Source organism: Porites lutea, chromosome 9 (assembly GCF_958299795.1).
Source record: "Porites lutea chromosome 9, jaPorLute2.1, whole genome shotgun sequence".
Lineage (NCBI taxonomy): Eukaryota > Metazoa > Cnidaria > Anthozoa > Scleractinia > Poritidae > Porites > Porites lutea.
Genome location: NC_133209.1, coordinates 3,874,755 through 3,894,764, shown reverse-complemented (window position 1 = coordinate 3,894,764; position 20,010 = coordinate 3,874,755). Strand labels below are relative to the sequence as shown.

General features: G+C 40.8%; 1 protein-coding gene across 2 annotated transcripts; it reads left to right on the top strand.

Annotated features, from left to right (window-relative positions):
- The first annotated feature begins 1,810 nt into the window (after positions 1-1,810).
- LOC140947869 (carbonic anhydrase 3-like) lies at positions 1,811-17,349 on the top strand. Of its 2 annotated transcripts, XM_073397081.1 has the most exons (7): positions 1,817-2,119; positions 2,974-3,028; positions 7,932-8,224; positions 8,957-9,052; positions 13,989-14,064; positions 14,418-14,584; positions 16,243-17,349. In XM_073397081.1, the coding sequence occupies exons 1-7, from the start codon at positions 1,925-1,927 to the stop codon at positions 16,294-16,296; spliced, it is 936 nt and encodes a 311-aa protein (XP_073253182.1). In that variant the 5' UTR covers positions 1,817-1,924; the 3' UTR covers positions 16,297-17,349. The 2 variants fall into 2 exon arrangements, with proteins under 2 accessions (XP_073253183.1, XP_073253182.1); XM_073397082.1 differs by lacking the exon at positions 8,957-9,052 and having other exon boundaries at positions 1,811-2,119.
- The last annotated feature ends 2,661 nt before the right edge of the window (positions 17,350-20,010 follow it).

Here is a 20,010-nt window from a genome sequence, read left to right as displayed (position 1 = left end):
AAACCTCCTCTTTTACCACATTGAACATTGCCCTATACATTTTTGACTGTGTTGTGTGCTTGCAACGAACATCACAGTTCGCATACTGTAATTGCAACAATTGTTCGATGTTTGTCCCCCGCACCATGTTGAAATCGCCCTACTAAAGTTGGAATAAACTTCCATCCTATATCATATCAGGACCCCCAGAGCCACAACGGACAATTCGGTACAGTGTTTCTAATTGACAGCTTAACAGATATCACAGGCACAGGCAGCCTCCCGGCCAGATGTACTTCTCAGTTGATCGTGACATGAACGAACAGCCCAAGACAGAGCCAGGTGGTGACGCCTTTCACTCGACTGCTCTTCAGCCGACTGTTGCTGATGAATTGCGGGAGTGTAGTCCGTAGTCCATGTCATTTGAAAGCCAAACAAAAGAAGATTTGTCACTATAGGCGGAGTCATTATTGTCGACCGAATAGAAAAAAGATTAGATATGGTAAAATTAAAGTCATGTGAAAATCACAGACCATAGATTTGCCGGCATTCCTCTTCACTCTTAAGCGCAGCATACACGAGGAATTTATTTTGTCACTCCAAGCCTCGAGTTGCTTCTAGGAAATGCGGGAAAGTGTAACCACGCGCGCTTTCCTCAATAGTTTCAGATAATTCAGTGAATTATTCCTCAAAACAATTGTTACCACTAAAAGCCAGAAGGTCATTTTATAAATTTTTAAGAAAAAATTATTGTTTGACAACGAGAAGATCCATCAGCGTTGAACAACCTATTTCCTGCACCCAGAATACGACACTCTCAAGCTCAACTAATTTACGGTAATCCTTTCTTGTAACCATATTTTCGTTCAGAGTAGTTTATACGAATGTGGATGTCTTGCATGTGTGTCATTTCAAAGTCTAAGGAAGATAGATTTCCCTTCTCGTTTTTCACGCGCGCTCGTCTTTCGCTCGCTCTACTGTCCCTGAGGAAAAATGGTGACTACTCGTCAGTCTATCGCGCTTTTGGTCAGAGTAGAGCACGCATGCGTTATGTCATCGGAGAGACGAGCCAGGCAACTTACTCTACAGCCGCGGCTGCTGTTGAAAAAATAAATGTCTTCGCGCAAGCAATTGTTTTCTCTTACTTATAATGTGCCGAACTTAACGCGACAGTTAAAAACGTGTGAAGTGCGACGTTTGAATCAATTAAATTCGACTGTTTAAATCATGTTAAATGCGACTTTCGCAGTATCTGCGACTGAAACAGTCAAAGATTCGATTTAGGTTCGACTTTGGATTCAAACGTCGAATTTCACATGTGCCGAACTTAAAGCGTTTAATGCATGAATTATAGTTAATTATTATGATTCATTTAGAGAGACTGGGAAGATTGACAGCGAACAGAGTGAAATTCGACGTTTGAATAAAATGCCATATTCATTAACTATTTTAGTCGACTAAAATAGGAATTAAGTTCGTTTGAATAAAATGCCGTATTCATTAACTATTTTAGTCGACTGAAATAGGAATTAAGTTCGGAACATGAGAAATTCGATGCTTGAATTGGACCTTAGGAATCTTGTGATTCGACGAACGTGTCTTGCAGTACCATCATATGATACCATCATATGCGAAAGCAAAAAGAAAGTCTTCGAGACAAAGGTTGTCAAGGTTTCCAGAGAACCCAAGCAAACTGGTACACAAGTCTTTTATTTTGCGCGGCGTTACACCCGTGACGGGTATCACGTGACATGTATGAGGGTCATCCGGTATTTTTACCTTGACCCAGCAATTAAACAACCCAGTCCTTTAGAAAAAGACATTCCGTGACAATATGTCACTTTTTTTCTATTGCTCTCAGCCCAAATAGAAGTTGACTCACTAATCTTTTTTAGCGGGTGGCCGAGCGAAGTTGGTTTGCTATCTATCAGATATTTTCCATGAGATGGCGCGTGTTTTCAGCACAAGTCATTTTCTACTGCTGTTTTGGCAAACGCTTTTTACATATGTCAGTGCTTCCGTTCAGGATTCATTATGCACCGCGGATAAAATAGAAAGGCTGAACTGTAGCTGCAATATTACATGCAGCCAGCTGAAAACATCGAGCTTTACTACACTTTCACCCAAATCATATTTCGAGGTAAGTGTAATTGTCGAATTGCCAATTGTATCTGCTTACTGGATAAAAATTTCGGGATTTTGCGATGGTTTGCCTACCATGGGGTAGGGCTGTCATATAAAATATGATCTTCATTTACTTAGCGTGCAAATAGGCTGCTCGGGGAGCTTCATTTTGTATTCACGGGTGATTTTATAATCTACGACACTAAAAGACCAAGGAAAAGTTCCCTTTGTTTTCATTGTTTAACTGTGATTATTGAATTGGAAGCTCTTAAAGCGTGATTTTTTTTTTATAACAAAACCATAGCCTCCTTTCGGAATCTCTTCCGTGACGAAGGCCCAAGAATAGGGTAGTTTTTGGGTAAAACTGACATTGTTACTCAGAAACGCTGGTTTATTTATGTTACTTAAACCAGTTTTCATCATGGAAAGGAAAAGCCTGTGGCGCGTGCTTGCTTACCATGCGTTAAATCAAAAAACCCGGACGGAAGGTTAATAGGAAGGTCGGGTTGGGGGAAATTCCGACCTAATTTCGAGTATTAAGTTTTGGCGTATCCTTTCACTCTTGTTTTATTAGTATAGTGTTGGTTATGATAAAGCTACCATGGGTATAGTTTGAAGAAATTATGAGTAGCGACAAGACACTGACAAGAGGTTGATCCTTAAAAACGAAAGGAAGTGCCCAGCATAGCAGGCACTCGAAAGGGACTGGGGAAGGAACGCAAAGAATGAGGGTGAATTACGCTTAGGCACACACCAAGTTGGCCAAGCGATCGATCGCGGCGATCTTAAGCGGACAATAGGCGACTATAAACAGTCTAGGGACGAATCTGAAGTCAACGGAACATTTTATTTTATTCTTTGTTTTTATAGTTTCAATCTACGAAAGCTGCTTTGAATAAAAGACAAGTGCGTGATCACATCATGAGTAAGTTTTATGTCAACGTCAGGGTTCAAAGTTTAATCACGGTATCCTTTGAAACTTTAAACTGAAACACGTGAAAGATCATCGTATCTTTACCACAGGGCACCCACACGATCTGTTTGTGTAGGCGATGTAATGTTATGTTAATTGTACTGTATTCACCGTTTGCTTCATCTGCAGCAGTATATCTACATATGTGCATGTATCAAAGCTAAATAAACGTTGTGCTACCTTACCTTCGGTAAATTGTCGCCCTTTTGCCTGAGGATTAGCATTCTGAGTGATTTTGAAGGGTTTTGTGCTTTCGGGTGTTTACTGTACACAAACAGATTGTGTGGGCGCCCTGTGTTTGTGCGCAAGTTGTATGTATTCAATTTAAAGGAAATGTATGGGAATAATAAAAAAGGTTCATATTATGGTGATATAATGCGATGAGTTCTAAGGTCGAAATAGACATCTTTTTACTTGAAATGTTGTGTATTGTTCTTACAGCTGTTAACGGCGAATTATAGCGATTTGAAGGGTTTTACATTCGCCTTTAACCTGAATGATAGTAGAGAGACAAGCTGTCTTTTTGGACGCTGTATATTTATATTCATCACATTATATTACAAAAATATGAACAATTTCGATATTGAATCTTACCCCAGGGCGCTAGAGACTTTTGGGCGCGGTTTCCGGCATCGGTCACATGTGTGACCCGCACGAAAAGCTTCTGGACCATAGTCAGCAACTGATACAGCCGTCCCTTCTCTAGCCTGATCCAGGTGTTCAGATAGTAGAGCGCGGCGGTAAGTGGGGAGCGAGTTGTACGCCGGGAAAACGAGGAAGGGGGTAACGGGAAGGGGGGGAGGCGAGAGCGAGAGAAGTTCTCTCCCCCTTTCCCCCTCTAGTCTCCCCTCGTGTTTTTTTTTTTCGTGAACTTTTCTCCCGCGCTCTACTATCCGAACGCCTGGAACAGCTATCCCTTCTCGCTCCGCCGGCTATCTGAACCGTATCGCTATTATTGTGTTAATTGTCTCGAGCCCGGGGCATAGCTTCCTCGTATAAAACTTCGGATGATTTCCGGCTAGCCGAAATATTATTCAAGAATGACCAACATCATTTTTCTCCTAACATTAAAGATACATAGTGAAAAAAAGGGTATGAGAAATAATAAATAATCACTAATAAGAGATACTTTGATCTTTCATAAAAACTCTCTCAACCAAGTCTTAAAAGAAATATTTGGCGATCAGTAGAGAGAATTTGTATGTGGACATTGGACTTAAGGGTTATACAGTTCTGTGCCGGCAATTTATTGCGATCGTCTGAACAAAACTCGGGTGATAGAGACGACCCGGATGCAGTTACAAAAGTCTAATCAAATGGAGACGAATGAAAAGAGGGCATAATTTCACGCACGTTTTGTCCAAATTCTGATAATTTCTCTCACCTTTTAACGCAGGTGAAATTCTTCCTTGATTTCACGAGTTCACAATTAATATTAGTGTCAAGGGTGACAAATTATGCTCACAATCGTTTTTTTTACTTGCTTATAGGAAAAGTTTAGAACGTAAATTTTGGCTTTAGCAATTTTCTGAATTTTTTGACAAAATGCCTGTTAGGATCATTGATGTGCTCTGTCGCGTGTTCGGGTTTTCTAAAGCGTCTGTTACTTGCGCTAACATCTTCAAGAACATTTAAAAAATTCGACGCTATCGTGGTGGTAGGTCTTGGCACTGAGACGTAAGGAATGTTGCCATGGGAATTTTATAATTTCACATGTGAAAATGAATTAACGCTGAAATTTCGCGTAAAAATTAAGGGGTAATTTGTTAAAGTGACTTGACAGTTGAAACGTTAATTGGGCCTGGGGCATGGATGGGAAAAGAATAGACCATTTTACAGTTGCATTTGTGGTATTTGATTGATTGATTGATTGACTCTGGTATTCGAGTGAATGCGAGGCTGAAGTTGACCTCGTTTTGATACAGACCTCCTTTGTTTTGTTATGGAAATTATGCTTGAAAAATACTAGTTAGCTTTAGAACAATGTAATTGCGGACGACAAGAGGAGCTGGCAATCCTAATCCCCAGGTTGTTATTACACATGCGTGGCATGTAGCATTCGTTTGGACTTCCACTAAGAATGAATAGAATGCACAAAGCGCAATTTGATCACGCTACGTGAAAATTAACTTTGCAAGACATCGACATGACACCGAAAAAACCAAAAACAGAGCGGGGTCGTAGCAGTAGACAGCTGTTTCGCCCTTTTGGGGGCTCGTCAGTACGGCGAAACGAACAGAGAGGCTCTGCCGTAAAATTTCCGCACACTCTGTTTTAGAGCTCTAGGATTGAACTTAAACACTCACAGAACCACGCCATATCACTGGTCCCCGAGAGGGCAAGAGTCCAAGTGTCACGTTGATGTCTCACAAAGAAAATATAGGATGGACAAAACCAACCTTGGAAACATGGGCAAAACCAAGCAAAAATGGACCGCAAACGAATATTCCGCAAAACGTAGGATCTGTAAAAGACCTGACCAGCAATAATATACCCTGAGTAATTCTGCAAAGCTGAGCGTACTACATGAAAATTAACTTTGGAAGACATCAACATGACACTGAAAGAACCAAAAACAGAGCCGGGTGTTAGCCGTAGACAGCTGTTTCGCCCTTTTTGGGGCTCCTCAGCACGGCGCCTACGTTTTGCGGCATATTCGTTTGCGGTCCTTTGCAGTTTAAACGTCAATTTATTACTTATTTTGGGGGGCCGTAGGTCTCTTATAGATTCGATATGCTGTTCATTTTTGCATGGTTTTGCCCCTTTTTTTAAGTTTGGTTTTGTCCATCCCATATTTTCTTTGTGAGACATCAACGTGACACTTGGACTCTTGCCCTCTCGGGGACACGTGATATGACGTGGTTCTGTGAGTGTCTTCAACATCCCGCCGGGCAACCCCCGGGCATTTGACTTTTTTGAAATTTACTGTTCAAATTTTCCCCCACCCGAGCCAAAATGCCGTTCAAATGCCCCACACTAGGGTCCATTCAGGTGATCAAATGCCCCCACCCTGGGGACATTTCACAGGCACAAAAATGACAGAAGGACGGCGGAAACGCCTTCAGTTGTCGAACAAAATCTTTCTAAATATAACAAAAATTGAGAAACACACTGTTAGCGTATTTACTAAGAACAAAAGCCTCGTGCAAAGCGGTGGAAATCACTGCTACAAGGTCACAGAAATGCTCAGCTTTTCTTCGTTATGCAACATACAAAGCGTTCTATAAAAAAAAGATCCTACCTATTGAGATTACCACATCATGACCATTTCACTGACATGCATCATCGCATACTTGCAGTAGGTCAAAGTAGTTGACCTGAGCTTTTTATTTTATTTTATTTTATGTTGTTGTATTGAATCGCCGGTATAGGTGTTGTATTTCATTGTAAACACAACAATAAAATACATTCATACATTCAAAGCCTGAATCCAGTATTAAAAATTTTAAAATTTAAATACTTCAAATACGACACAAAGCTTTTTTAAGCCCTTTCCTCGTAACCAATTGGCCACAAAGGCACACCACATTCCCCATGATAGCTCTCCACGACAAAGATTTTACATGAAATCGAGGGTGCAGTTCGAATTCCCCACCCCTAAAGCATGGGGATCAAATTCCCCACCCCCTGGAAGACTATGGTGATCAAATTTCCTCCTCCCCGGGACGGCAAAGGTGTCAAATGCCCGGGGTATGCCCGGGGGGGGGGGCATGTTGAAGCTTTGATTTGACCGATACATTTGAGTTCAATGCGAGAGCTCTGAAACAGAGTGTGCGGGAATTTTACTGCAGGGCCTCTCTCTTCGTTGCGCCGCATTGGGGAACCCAAAAAAGGGCGAAACAGCTGTTACAGCTAAGACCCCGCCCTATTTTTGGTTCTTTCGGTGTCGTGTTGATGTCTTGCAAAGTTAATTTTCACGTAGTACGATCAGCTTTGCAGAATTCAGTGTCTCTACTCAGTGTATATTTTTGCTGGTCAGATCTTTTATAGATCCTACGTTTTGCGGCATATTCGTTCGCGGTCCTTTGCAGTTTAAATGTCAGTTTGATCAAGCACGTTTCGACTGTCTACCCCTCGTAATCTGATCACGCGTGTTTTGACCGTCTGTCACGGGAAACTTACGCAAAGCACAGCGTTGGAGCAAAAGCGTTTGGACCTTTGATCATCTTCGCGCGTGCTCCCTAACTTTGATTATTAGTAGTTTAAGTAATGATCCGGGTAAGGTGGATAGCAATTTCTTTTGTTATGCGGCAACGGTGCTTTCCCCACATAGGAGTGTTCTCATTTTTGAACAGAGAATGCATAAACCTACATGAAGGCCATATACGCAATAAAATGCATTTACACTCCACTTTGAAAGAGTGTCTTTTTTTGTTAAAAGATTTTGACCAATCACAAGAGTTGAAAAAATAGCCAAGAAAAGTTTACAATTTTACATGTTCCCCACATAGGATTTCTTTGTTATTCAAACTGAGGCCAGATTTTGTTATATGGAAGATGGTTGGAAAGTAAGGATGAATATATCTACTGCTTTATGAAGTTTTGTTAACTTTTGCTGTTTAAGCCAATCAGAAGTAAGTACAGACAATAGAAAAGTTAGCACCTTTTTTGCATTCCAACATGTTCGTTGCCGTTGTTGCTATCGTTCTTATCTGGACCGTTTCTTAAATAAGAAAGCAGGAAAGGTTGTATATCAAAACGTGGTCAGCTCTAGCCTCGTTTCCATGTATAACTGTAAAATGAGCTATTCCGTCCAATGACTGAACTCAGGCCTAAAGACAATTTACAATGTTTTACCTATATCCTCTGTGTAAATACCCCCCAAATTAATTAAATCATATATTATTACCTTTAGTGGATGGCTTCAATGGTGAAATGCTTTTAGACGTAGAAAAGCGCCCAACAGATTCTTTGCGTCCACTTAACATAAGCATATCCCCGCCAGAGAGGAATGTATCAGGGAGATTTTTCAACTTCCACGACTACAAACCAACCTTTAAACTAGACGCTAGCGAGAAAGGAAGGGTTACTCTGACTGGAGGTCCTCTTATGGCTCCTTATATTATGGACCAATTTCACTTTCACGTTTACTGCACAAGAGAAGAGGCTGAAGAAAATACGTTGGATCGCGTTCAAGTTCCCGGCGAGGTAAGCGAGAAAATGTCGGTGCGAGTTTCTTTGGCTAAAAAGAGGAAAACATCAGGTAAGAAGGGGCTCAAGGGGGAACCTTGGGTCGTTGTTGTTTAAGTCCTATACAAAGATTAAACGTTGAATGGGTAGCATGTGAATAAAGAAATCATGCCGCCATCTTGGTTGTTATTAAAAATTCAGATTTATGCATTATGTAGAAGCTTAGGTCTGAAATATGTTGTCAGTAAACTTGTTGTTGTTTTTGAAAAAAAGACTGAAGCAAGGCTGATTTGACAGTTGAGAATACATGTTTTTTTGCCAAGGACACCCTGAAGAAGTAAGGCCGTGCCTTTCGAAATATTGGCAAATAAAAATATATCCCAACTGTCAAATCAGCCTTGCCTCATTCTGTTGTTCATGTTTTTGTTAGTTAGATCCTCTAGTAGGATCCTGTTCGTCTTCTATTTTCTAACGTTGGTCCTTGCTTCCAAAGCTAGACTTACTGCGTTTGGTATTATTTTTTGCGTTTATTACACAGGAAGTGCAGAGAAAACTCTCGTTTTTGATATTGTCGGAGGAATAAATGAGGATCTGGCTACAAATAATGTTGAAAAATACAGGAAAATGCCATGGGGAGAAGTAGAGTCTTTACTGCTAGTGTAGGAAAGAAGCATGAATATTCGGATCAATTTAGGATAAATGAAATTCGTCTTCTAAGATAGTTGTGTCCAAACTTTGGTCATGTTTCAGTTACACCTTGTGTTCTTTCGAGAGAACTATCAAACTTACAACAAAGCAGTGCAAAGATTTCGTGACGGACTCGCCGTGGTTTCAATATATTTTGTGGTAAGCATTACATGAATGTTTACAGTAGTAGTAAAAATTTTAAACTCATGAAAATGCTGTAAACACGGGCCAATCTCACGCAATTTGCATGGAAACTGGGCCGAGTTACTTTTCGCAAAGACTTCTGGGACTGCTACCGGAGATAAATATCCCAGAATCAGTTGCGGGACACATTTGCCTCCAGTTCTCGTTTCTATTGGGCGAACCTTTAAGCAGGGTCACTAACAGATTATGCTTGTAATGTGCTCATCTGGGAGCCTGAGTCATGCTCCTAATTTTAGCGCACTAAAATGACACTTTTCCCTCCCGTAGTGCTAAATTAACGCTGATGAAAATAGCCAATATTGATATCGAAGCTATATAACGATGCTGTATCTTGAAAAGGCTTTAGGTTTATGAAAGACTAGGAATTTCACTAGTTAAAGTAGTTAAAGATCGAAGGAGTATCCGTTCGCAGGGTCGAATGTCACGTAATGAAACCAAATATACAAAACAACGTAGCACTCGGGAACAACTCGGGAAATCGGGAGTAGTATAGGAGAGATGTTTTACTCCTCTTTTTTGGGCAGGAATTTCATTAAGGTGGGCAGGAATAAATTAACGCCAATGACGTCATAGGCTATTGTCTTGATCTCATGAATAAAATGCGCAGGAATCTCATTAACTTGCGGTGGAATCTCATTAAGTATATCCAGTTTGACGGGTTTATCAATGATGTCATGTTCTATTTTTATCTTGTGGCGGTCATGGTTGGTATAACCGGTTTGAAAGGTTTTAGTTATTTTCGGAAGATGATGTCATATGTATTCCGGGGTACTATGATGTCATAGTTGTCTTGAATACTTCAATAGGAACAATAGGCTTGCCTAGACTTGCCCGGGCTCTTTTAACCCTGATTGTAGAATCTATTCTATCTTCCAAATAAAAGCGCGCTCTCCGTTCAGCGTGTTACTCTTGCAATCGCTTTGCTAAGGAAACAAGTTCTCTTGCCTAACTAAAAATCCGGTTATAAACAAAACTCAGACGCAAAAAAATGGAGCTCAAACTCTTTATTTCAATCTATTACAAACAGTGCTCTCTCTATAAAATTACTTTATCTTGATGTCTTGTTACACGCTCTGTTAACCAGTAGTAATTTGCATCTGACTCATGCCTTTTTTGTGCTCTCGCAAATTAAACAATCATGCTTAAGTCCTCTAACAAAAAGATAAGGTACCGTTTCATACACAATTGTTAGGTCTATTGAAAAATAAAATATTCCACTGCAAAGTGCATCGACAACCGTTTAATTAATTTGTTATTGGTCTATCGAGCATTCGTTTGGTTCTTTTCTAGGAAAGATCTTACGCTGGGATCGTCCTTGTGTAAATAAATCCATTTCGATTTTCCATTGCAATAGTGTCTTATTTTCACAGGCCAGTAATTTCCATACGAGTACGATGGAAGATACGGATCATAAAGATGTCTGGCAATGCGGTACATTTCCGTGATCCCAAAGTCTTTTGGTAGGGTTTGGCATCGGGGCGCTCCTTGCATATAATTTTGTACAACGGGATAGGCTGCTTCAGACCAGACTGCATCAAAAGGAAATGGCCGTGACCTTTTTACAATTGGCGGGGAAGATTTGACCACAGGAGGCGATTTTACTGCTGATCTAGCTTCGCAGGCAATGTTTTCCTCGTAACTGGTCGTTTTGACGGTTTCGTCCGATTTTGCGGAGCTGTTAATAGTCGGATATCGACGACAAGAGCCGAAAATGTCACTCAATACTTGCTTATTTGCCGCCGTGTCCGGTTTATTATCTACAAAAATGTAACCGTAAGGCCTCTCTGTTTCATGATAATAAGCTGTCATGAATCGTTGGCGATTCTTATCAAACATACGCTCAGCAACAATTCCGATTTGTTTCCGATCGCTAGGACTTCGGAAAAGAGCCATGTACTGTGCATTCCGACGGATATCGGTGTTAAATTTTCCCTTGGGGAACATATTCTGAAGGAGCAGTATGACGCTGGCATTTCTATGGCGACCTTGGGTAAACAACCGAGAAACGATGGGGTTTTCGATCACTTCTGCCATTAGATCATCAAAGATGATAACGTTGTTGTATTTTGGGTCAATTTCTCGCAGATCTTCTTGAAATGAGGGAAGGCCACGAAAAAATTTAATGTCCTTTCCTATCGCTGATTTCAAAGCTTCGTATCTATCTTGCCACTGACTGTAATACCATAAAATGCGACGGGGCTTGTTGGTTTCGTAGACAATACGATCTCTCGTTAGAATCTGTTCTACGAAAACTGTTTTCCCTGATTGACTTGGTCCAACCACAAGGAGTGAGAACTTATGGCGAAACATAAAATCTGGATAAGGCTCGGTTGCCAAGGAAACATTATGGGAAAGCTTTACCTTCTTCGCAGTAGAAGAAGTTTTCGGCGTTTCGTTTACTGGTCTTCTTCTTTTTCTTGGTTCACATATTTTTCTCGTGGAACTAGATGAACAACGAGGTAAGTCGACGCCTGTAGAAATATATTCTCTTTTTGATTCCCAAGAAACCTTAGCCTCTTTTAAGAGTCGTGTTCGTCTTAGCCCGGTTAAGTCATGGACAATTTCAAGATGAGAACTCAAGTTGGACACACCAGATTTGCCACATAGCGGACAAATTCGAGGAAACGTTCGAGGCATGACTGCTTATGAAAAATGACTCACAGTTAACAGAATCATTTAATATATAGTTATTTTACAATGGTGGGGAGTACTTAAGAGAATTCAGGGGTACAGGAGGGGTACAGGAAGAATACAGGAAGGGTACAGTAGGGGTACAGGAAGGGTACAGTAGGGGTACAGGAGGGGTACACGAAGGGTACAGTAGGGGTACAGGAAGGGTACAGGAGGGGTACAGGAGGGGTACAGTAGGGGTACAGGAAGGGTACAGTAGGGGTACAGGAAGGGTACAGGAGGGGTACAGGAGGGGTACAGTAGGGGTACAGGAAGGGTACAGGAGGGGTACAGTAGGGGTACAGGAAGGGTACAGGAGGGGTACAGGAGGGGTACAGTAGGGGTACAGGAGGGGTACAGTAGGGGTACAGGAGGGGTACAATGAAAGTTCATAGAGTTCCGTTGTGCTTTGCAGCCATGCCTCCATCGATAGCTATAAAAGAAGTAAGCCGCTGTTTCTGATTCAGTCAGTTCTTAAACCTCGTGCAGTTCGGATCACAATGTTCAGCAATTATAGTCATTTCGTTCAAAAAGGATAAAGAAATTTTGAAGATGATGACGACGATATTGAAAGCTCACAAGAAAGCGAACAATCATCTCAAAGTTCTCAATATAGCGAAGAAATGGACTCTTCCGGAGAGGAGGAGGAGGAGCATGTAGATCCTTGGTCACGCATTCAAAATGAAGTTTGTAATCGCCACGAAGCCCAGCTCGAAGCTCTGATCAACGAGTATGAACAAAACGGAGACTCGCCTGAAGTGGCCCGCATTAAAGCTGAAAATGCTTTGCTTCCAGTATTTAGAAAGGAGTTGAGAAAAGTGTTCTTAGAGTTTTTACAGTGGATGCATGCAATGAAGAAAGATCCGACATTCCGAAAAGTGATGGAAACCCGCCAAGATCTCAAAGACACGGAAGGATATGACTGGCTGGAATCGACAGAACTTGCCATCGATAAGCGGAAATTCTTACTCAATCGATTGTTTGTCAAACAAACTGTTCCCGAAGACTAAGCCGGAACTCTGTCTATTCATCTATTGTTGTAACACTTTGATGGTTTTGTTATCAATAAATGTATTTTTTAACCGAAACAAAGGTGTAGTCTGGTTGTAGCACGCGCGTATTAATCCCACCATTGTTTATATATAATTGGGTTGATTCCCGTGGATAATTTATGCGACAAGCGTTCATGTTGGCTCAGTGTATATTAAATTAGTTTGCGATGAATAATAAAATACAGTTCGCTTGAGTTCGTTTTGTTTCGTATGATACAGGTCTAAAAGGAAAAAGGCCAACCTGTTAATGGTTAACGCTCGATACCACAGTCTAGAAACGTTTGAAGGTTGAATTATATTGACAATGAATCAATGGTTTTGTAGAATAAAAATATTTATCTTTGGTCACAGTGAATAGTTTTAAGTCGAGTACTGTTTTCGGACCGTTGACTAGTATGTTTGGAAGCTATCCGCTCAAAAATATTATTTACTGGAGTTGTGACAATAATAAAATGCTGAACGGAGAGCGCGCTTTTATGTTAAACACTTAATAGATTGTTTACTATCCAATCAGGGTTAAAAGAGCCCGGGCAAGTCTAGGCAAGCCTATTGTTCCTATTGAAGTATTCAAGACAACTATGACATCATAGTACCCCGGAATACATATGACATCATCTTCCGAAAATAACTAAAACCTTTCAAACCGGTTATACCAACCACGACCGCCACAAGATAAAAATAGAACATGACATCATTGATAAACCCGTCAAACTGGATATACTTAATGCGATTCCATCGCAAGTTAATGAGATTCCTGCGCATTTTATTCATGAGATCAAGACAATAGCCTATGACGTCATTGGCGTTAATTTATTCCTGCCCACCTTAATGAAATTCCTGCCCAAAAAAGAGGAGTAAAACATCCCTCCTATACTGCTATCGGGAAAGCGGTATAATTGAAAGAAAAACAGAAGACCTATCCGTAATCTGTTTCTGTTATTTATAGTGCGTGCGGTTTGAAAAATTGTTATCACAAGGTTCCTATTAAGTTCTGATGTTAAATGTTTAGTTGAGAAGAACTTAAAACATCAACGCCCACTTCACTTCCTTTAAGTGAAGAAGACGATTTGTTCTATCGCCAAACGTTTTCATTCTTACAGAACGTGAAGTGAACTTTAAAGACAGAAACCATTCTTTCCGATTATAAGCTCAGTTTTTTTTACTTCCAGGTACAAGGCGAAGAGAACACTAACACTGAGATAGCAACGTTTGAGAACCTCATTGACTATATTTCACAGGACGAAAGTTAGTGGCAATGTATTTAGTAAACTGGAATCGCCTGTCCCCTTACACATTTAACAACAAGTTGGCCCTTCGGTAGTTGGAAAAATAAACAAAATACATGTCTTTGTTACCCGGTTCTTTGAGCTATGATTCAACAGCACGCTTTCGTCACCGAGAGTAGAAAAGGTCTGAAGCCGAGGCTTCTTCTTCTTCAAGATGGGCCGAGTTGTGCGATAATTCTGGGCTAGCTGCAAACATAGACTATCAGTTGTCATGGTAACAAACAAATCGTCTTTCCAACAAGGAATGTCTCGTTGACTCTGCATAATCAGATCATCATAAGATAACGTTTCACTTTGTCATTACTTTCGTAGATCGTACAGTGTCCACCACTGCTGCCATCGAGCAGCTGTCGACTCCACTGAGTAAAAGGAATGCGCCATATCAGGCATACAGAGGCAATTTGGTTGAGCCAATTAAATGCAAGAATTGCGTCGACGTCTTTGTCATGGAAGAAAGATTTACCGTTTCTGTTAAGCAGGTAATAAATTGACTGGCAATTTTACTGTTACTATACTAGAAATAATCAAAGAATACAAAGTGTGTCTCAAAAAACTTGAGCCCACGTTCGAGAAATGCCAAGTTCCCAGCCAACGGGAGCTGGAACGTAAGGGAATGCTTTTGAACTCGCCTCGGCAGTAAACTGTGGGGTGGATTATCAAAATTGAGATTTCTTGCCTGGGGCTATGCTGTGCTGACGTGCCCTAATGGGTACTAAGCAGCTGTCCATGGCTGCCCGGGTGATGTTGCTCCGCGTGCATGCGTAAGGTTCTGGCCATTCAGTGGAGTTGGTAGTGTGTGCTTCAGAGCTGAAATTGATATTAATTTCTCTCCCTTGGCAAGTTGCTGACGATGTTATTTGTCCCTGCAAACTCAGCGATTTCAATTGCGTTCCAAGCTCCGTTCAATCGACGACGATTATCCCATATTCATTTAAATCTGTATTAGTTAGCGTTCTACCAAAAAAGCAATTAACGAATGCTGTACATGTTAGTCAAATGGGCAGATCCATCTGTCTGAGAGATGTCTGACAGTACTATAGAGGTAGGGATGTAGGATTTGTACTTATTTTGGCGATACGTGAGAACCACTACCACTACCACTGCAAACTGCCACTTCCCACTGCCACTACTACCACTTCCATTACCACTACCCAGAACTAATTATTCTACCACTACCATGGATCAATTAAAACTGCCCACCTACCACTCCCGTAAGCCAACATTACCACTTACTTCTCACTTAGGGCAAATATTGGCTTAGGGGAGGAGTAGGTGGTCAGTATCCCAGAAACCTAATTGATCCAGTAACACTACTCCCTGCCACCTCTGCTTAACTAGTGCGGCCACTAAAACGGGTCCTAGCGTCCCAGAAAACATGTCCGTAACGGTCATTAGAGGCGAGCGAAATTTTACAAGCAGCTGTTCTCCTTGCGTCCGCTTGTTTTGTTATCATTTGTGTTCTAAACTATTTGTTTCTGATTCATTGCCCTCTTTGCAATGTATTTTGTATATTAACTTGCTAAAATGAGCATTTTTAAGAATGTAAAATGTTCTATCTCTTCCCAACAAATTCTCATCACATTACACCTTTACCTACCCATAAGGGCCATAGCTCTCCGCAACTGTCCTTTTTTCCTGTAGAGGCTGTACGCAAAGGGGGGTACGCCCTATAATGACCTATACGGGGAGGCTCCACCCGAAAGGGGTATCTTTTTCAGGCTTCAGGTATATGAAATGGTAGGGATTTCACTTGTTGAAGTATATGAAAGGGTACAAAAATCTGTCATCTCGGTATGTAAAGAGGCCCAAACGGGCTAACAGATGCATTTTAGAGCTGTAAAGAGACTAGAAAATGTTCTGCTTTTGTGATTTATTCATATTTAAAGGACAACAGTGCATTTGAAGCAGTTGAAAAGTTCTAAAATATAAGGTTTGTGAAACGGGTACCATTTGTCAATAGACGTTACAGTATACAAAAGCTAGGGACACTTTTTCTATCAAAATGGTATATAGAAGGGTAAGGGGTTAGACATCGGGGCGGAGCCTCCCTGTATAAAAGTTTGCTATGTACGACCACCCCCCCCCTCCGGGAGGTAGTATAAAAAAGTTCAACTATGCTTTCCTCTTTTTTCACCAGATGATGGAGTTCAGGAAAGCCCCACACTGCGTCCAAAATGACTGGTCGTTTTAAAAATGATTTAAAGAACACAATACAATAAAAACCGCGAGTAAGAACCTGCATTTTCCAACAAAGCCTAGACAGGTTCTTAACCCTTTAAACCCTAATATCAAAATTGTGATTCTCATTTACCGTCCCTATACTTTTTCAATAGAAGTAGGGGGGAGAAATTGAAATATCAATTAGATTCTTCTTCCCTGATCGTTTACTCAATTTTCATGACCACTCTGTTTTCTAGAGCATTGATATTATAAGGAGAAATTTCATGTTGATCACCCTTAGGGCTTAAAGGGTTAAATAAATGGCAATTTGCACAAGTTAGGTTCTTTAATAGGTTCCTATTTTATGAAGATAAAAATACATTGTAGATAAGAGTATTTAGTGGTATTCAGCGTTTCTATAAAATTTGCATACCATTACATTGCATTTGGAATGATAAGGCACCTTTGTTTTCAAAGAGGATCCTGAATGTTGATTTATCTTATTTGCTCAAGTGTACAGAATTTTTTAAAAATAGAATTTAGAAAATAAGAACTTGTTGCAAATTTTAGGCTAAACAGGTTCTTGTATAGAGGGGGCTTATCTGGCAAATTTTAGCCTAACATGTTCTTGCTCACGGGTTGTTACGTAACTGTACTTGAGATGGGCAACCGTAGTTTCGTATTCACCGGCCGCGTTCCTGAACTAAGGGCATGCTTGCCATCTGCTAAGGCTGGGCGTATCTGGGACAATCGCTTGCACCTTAAAGACTCTCATCCTTGAAATTTTCTTGTTCAAAGAAGCGTGATTCAGAATTAACACTTTCCGTGATTTTTATAAAGTCATTTTTTCTAAGAAGCTTTCTAATATTATGATGGTTTTTTTAAGGTTCTATTTTCTAGTTCTATTTTCACCTAATAGTTAGAAGTCAGTTTTCATTTAATATATGAGAGTGTACGCTACAGAAACATTATCCTGATAATAAAATCCAACATCAGTATTAGTACACATTTTGTTTTTGTTTTCTTGTTTTCTTTTGCGTTCAGCTGGAGATAAATAAGTCAGGGGATAAATTAAGGGAACTCAGATCAAAAACCTGTAAAGCATTTTTTCAAAATTAAAAGTTGATCTTAGTAATGTAATATTCTCTTGGTATTCTAACCTTACTTCCGAAAGGCCGTTTAACCTTTGCTTTCATGAATGGCTATAAACAAGGAACCCTCTAGTTTGCACAAGATTGCAAAAACCTCGATGAAGATGATAATTCTGTGTTTGACAAATCACATATATAGAGTCATATTTGTCTGGCTGGATTCATTTGAAACGTTTTCGCACAGTCGTCGTTCACTGTAATTGTCTTTTATCAAGCTTGAAAATAATAATACATTCTACCGGGCAAATGCGAGGACTATGTGCTTTGTTACTTAATGAGTCCTGCCACCATCATACCAATAAACTGTAGCATAGTTACGTAAGTTTAGTTTCTTTGCTTGCCGTGTGCTATAGCCCGCGTTCGAAACATGAATTCGAGGATTTCTGGTCATTTTTCTATATTTGGTTTGGTATTCTTTGCGCTCAGGAATGTGGTTTTAGTGTGAAAAAGAGGTTGCTCAATTTCTTCGCAGAGCCATTTCACTCAATAGCCCACGTTCGATATTTTAAAATCTAAGGGACTCTGAAGCTATATGGACAAAAGTGAAAATGTTTCACGAAGCCACTGTCTCACAATCCCGTTTGATTCTTTGGATAAACGATACAAAGATATAAAAGATCATATATATAGTACTATGAAAACAATAAAAGATAAAAATCCCCTTATTAAAATCGTCGCTCTTATATAGCCACTACTAATTTACAACCCCTTGAATATTAGAACCCCTTGATGTAAGACCCATGGATGTAAAGGATCTTTATCAGCAGCTAAAAACCGGACAAATACAAAAAATCGCCTTATATCAATTGTCGCTCTTATGTGGCGCAAAGGACTTCTAATTTACACCCCTAGATATAAGAATACCGGGCTGTAAGACCCCTGGATATGTAAACCTCCTGTCAAGGAACGTAGCGTAAGACCCCCAAAACATAAGACCACTAGCTGTAAGACCCATAAGACGTAATACTCGTATAAGACCCCTGGACATAACACCCATAAATCTAAGACACCATGATGTAAGACCTCTGAATGTAAGACCACTGGACGCAAGACCCCTGGGTGTACGAAATCTCGACGTAAGACCCTTGCAAGTAACACCCTAGGGTGTAAGACCCCTCATAAAAGACGCATCGACGTAGCACCCCTGGATAAAAAACATGCACGTAAAACCCAGAGATGTAAAAACTGAGCCGGCGGAGCAGATTTTAAAGTATAGGGGGACGGAGTGGTATACTTCTTTTCCAACTTTACTTTATTAACAAACATAAACTTTTTTTAAGTCAATATCGTCAAGCCGCTAAAAAAACTCTTCACCTGCTGCTGTTGTTAAACCCCTGGATGTAACACTCCTGGCTGAAAGACCCCAGAGTTTAAGACAACTGGTTGTAACAGCGCTGGCTGTAAGACCCTAAAATGTAGGGCCCCCTGGTTGTAGCAAGCCTGGTTCTAAGACCTTAGTTGCATGACCATGGGATGTAAGGACCCTGATTGTGGCACCCCTAGTTGTAAGAACTTTGATTGTAAGACCCTTGGATGTAACAAACCTCCATGTAACAAAGGTAGATGTAAGACACCTGGTTGTAAGACCCATAGTTGTAAGACCCCTGCATGTAAGACCCCTGGTTCTAAATATATCTGGTAGTAAGAACCCCGGTTTTAGGAACCCCTGGTTGTAAGACTACTAGTTGCAAGAACCCCTAGTTGAAAAACTCCTGGTTGTAATAACCCCTGGTTGTAAGACAACTGGTTGTAAGAACCCCTGGTTGTAAGACCCCTGGTTGTAAGAACCCCTGGTTGTAAGACCCCTGGTTGTAAGAACCCCTGGTTGTAAGACACCTGGTTGTAAAAACCCATGGTTGTAAGACCCCTGGTTGTAAGAACCCCTAGTTGTAAGACCCATCGTTGTAAGAACCCCCATTTGAAAGACCCTGGTTTTAGGACCCCTGGTTGTAAGATCCCGGTTGTAAGAACCCCTGGTTTCAAGAACCACTGGTTTTAAGACCTCTTGTTGTAAGAACCAATGGTTGTAAGACCCCTATTTGTAACAACCCCTGATTATAAGACCCCTGGTTGTAAGAAACCCTGGTTGTAAGACCCCTAGTTGCAAGAACACCTGGTTGCAAGACCCCTGGTTGTAAGAACCCCTAGTTGTAAGACCCTTAGTTGTGAAAACCCCTGGATGTAAGACCCCTGGTTGTAAGAAACCCCTTGTTGTAAGACCCCTGGTTGTAAGAACCCCTAGCTGTAAGACCCATCGTTGTAAGAACCCCTAGTTAAAAGACCCCTGGTTGTAAGAACCCCTAGTTAAAAGACCCCTGGTTGTAAGAACCAATGGTTGTAAGAACCCCTGGTTGTAAGACCCCTGGTTGTGAGAACCCCTGGTTGTAAGACCCCTGGTTGTAAGAAACCCTGGTTGTAAGACCCCTGGTTGTAAAAACCCCTAGTTGTAAGACCCTTAGTTGTAAGAACCCCTGGATGTAAGACCCCCCGGGTTGTAAGAACCCCTTGTTGTAAGACCCCTGGTTGTAAGAACCCCTAGTTGTAAGATCCATCGTTGTAAGAACCCCTAGTTGAAAGACCCCTGGTTGTAAGAA

Excerpts from the sequence above, each read along its gene's own strand:
- LOC140947869 (XM_073397081.1), top strand. The coding sequence starts at position 1,925 with ATGGCGCGTGTTTTCAGCACAAGTCATTTTCTACTGCTGTTTTGGCAA. Across the intron at positions 14,065-14,417 it reads CTATATTTCACAGGACGAAA|ATCGTACAGTGTCCACCACT; the intron begins GTTAGTGGCAAT and ends TTACTTTCGTAG. Across the intron at positions 14,585-16,242 it reads TTACCGTTTCTGTTAAGCAG|ATGATGGAGTTCAGGAAAGC; the intron begins GTAATAAATTGA and ends TTTTTTCACCAG.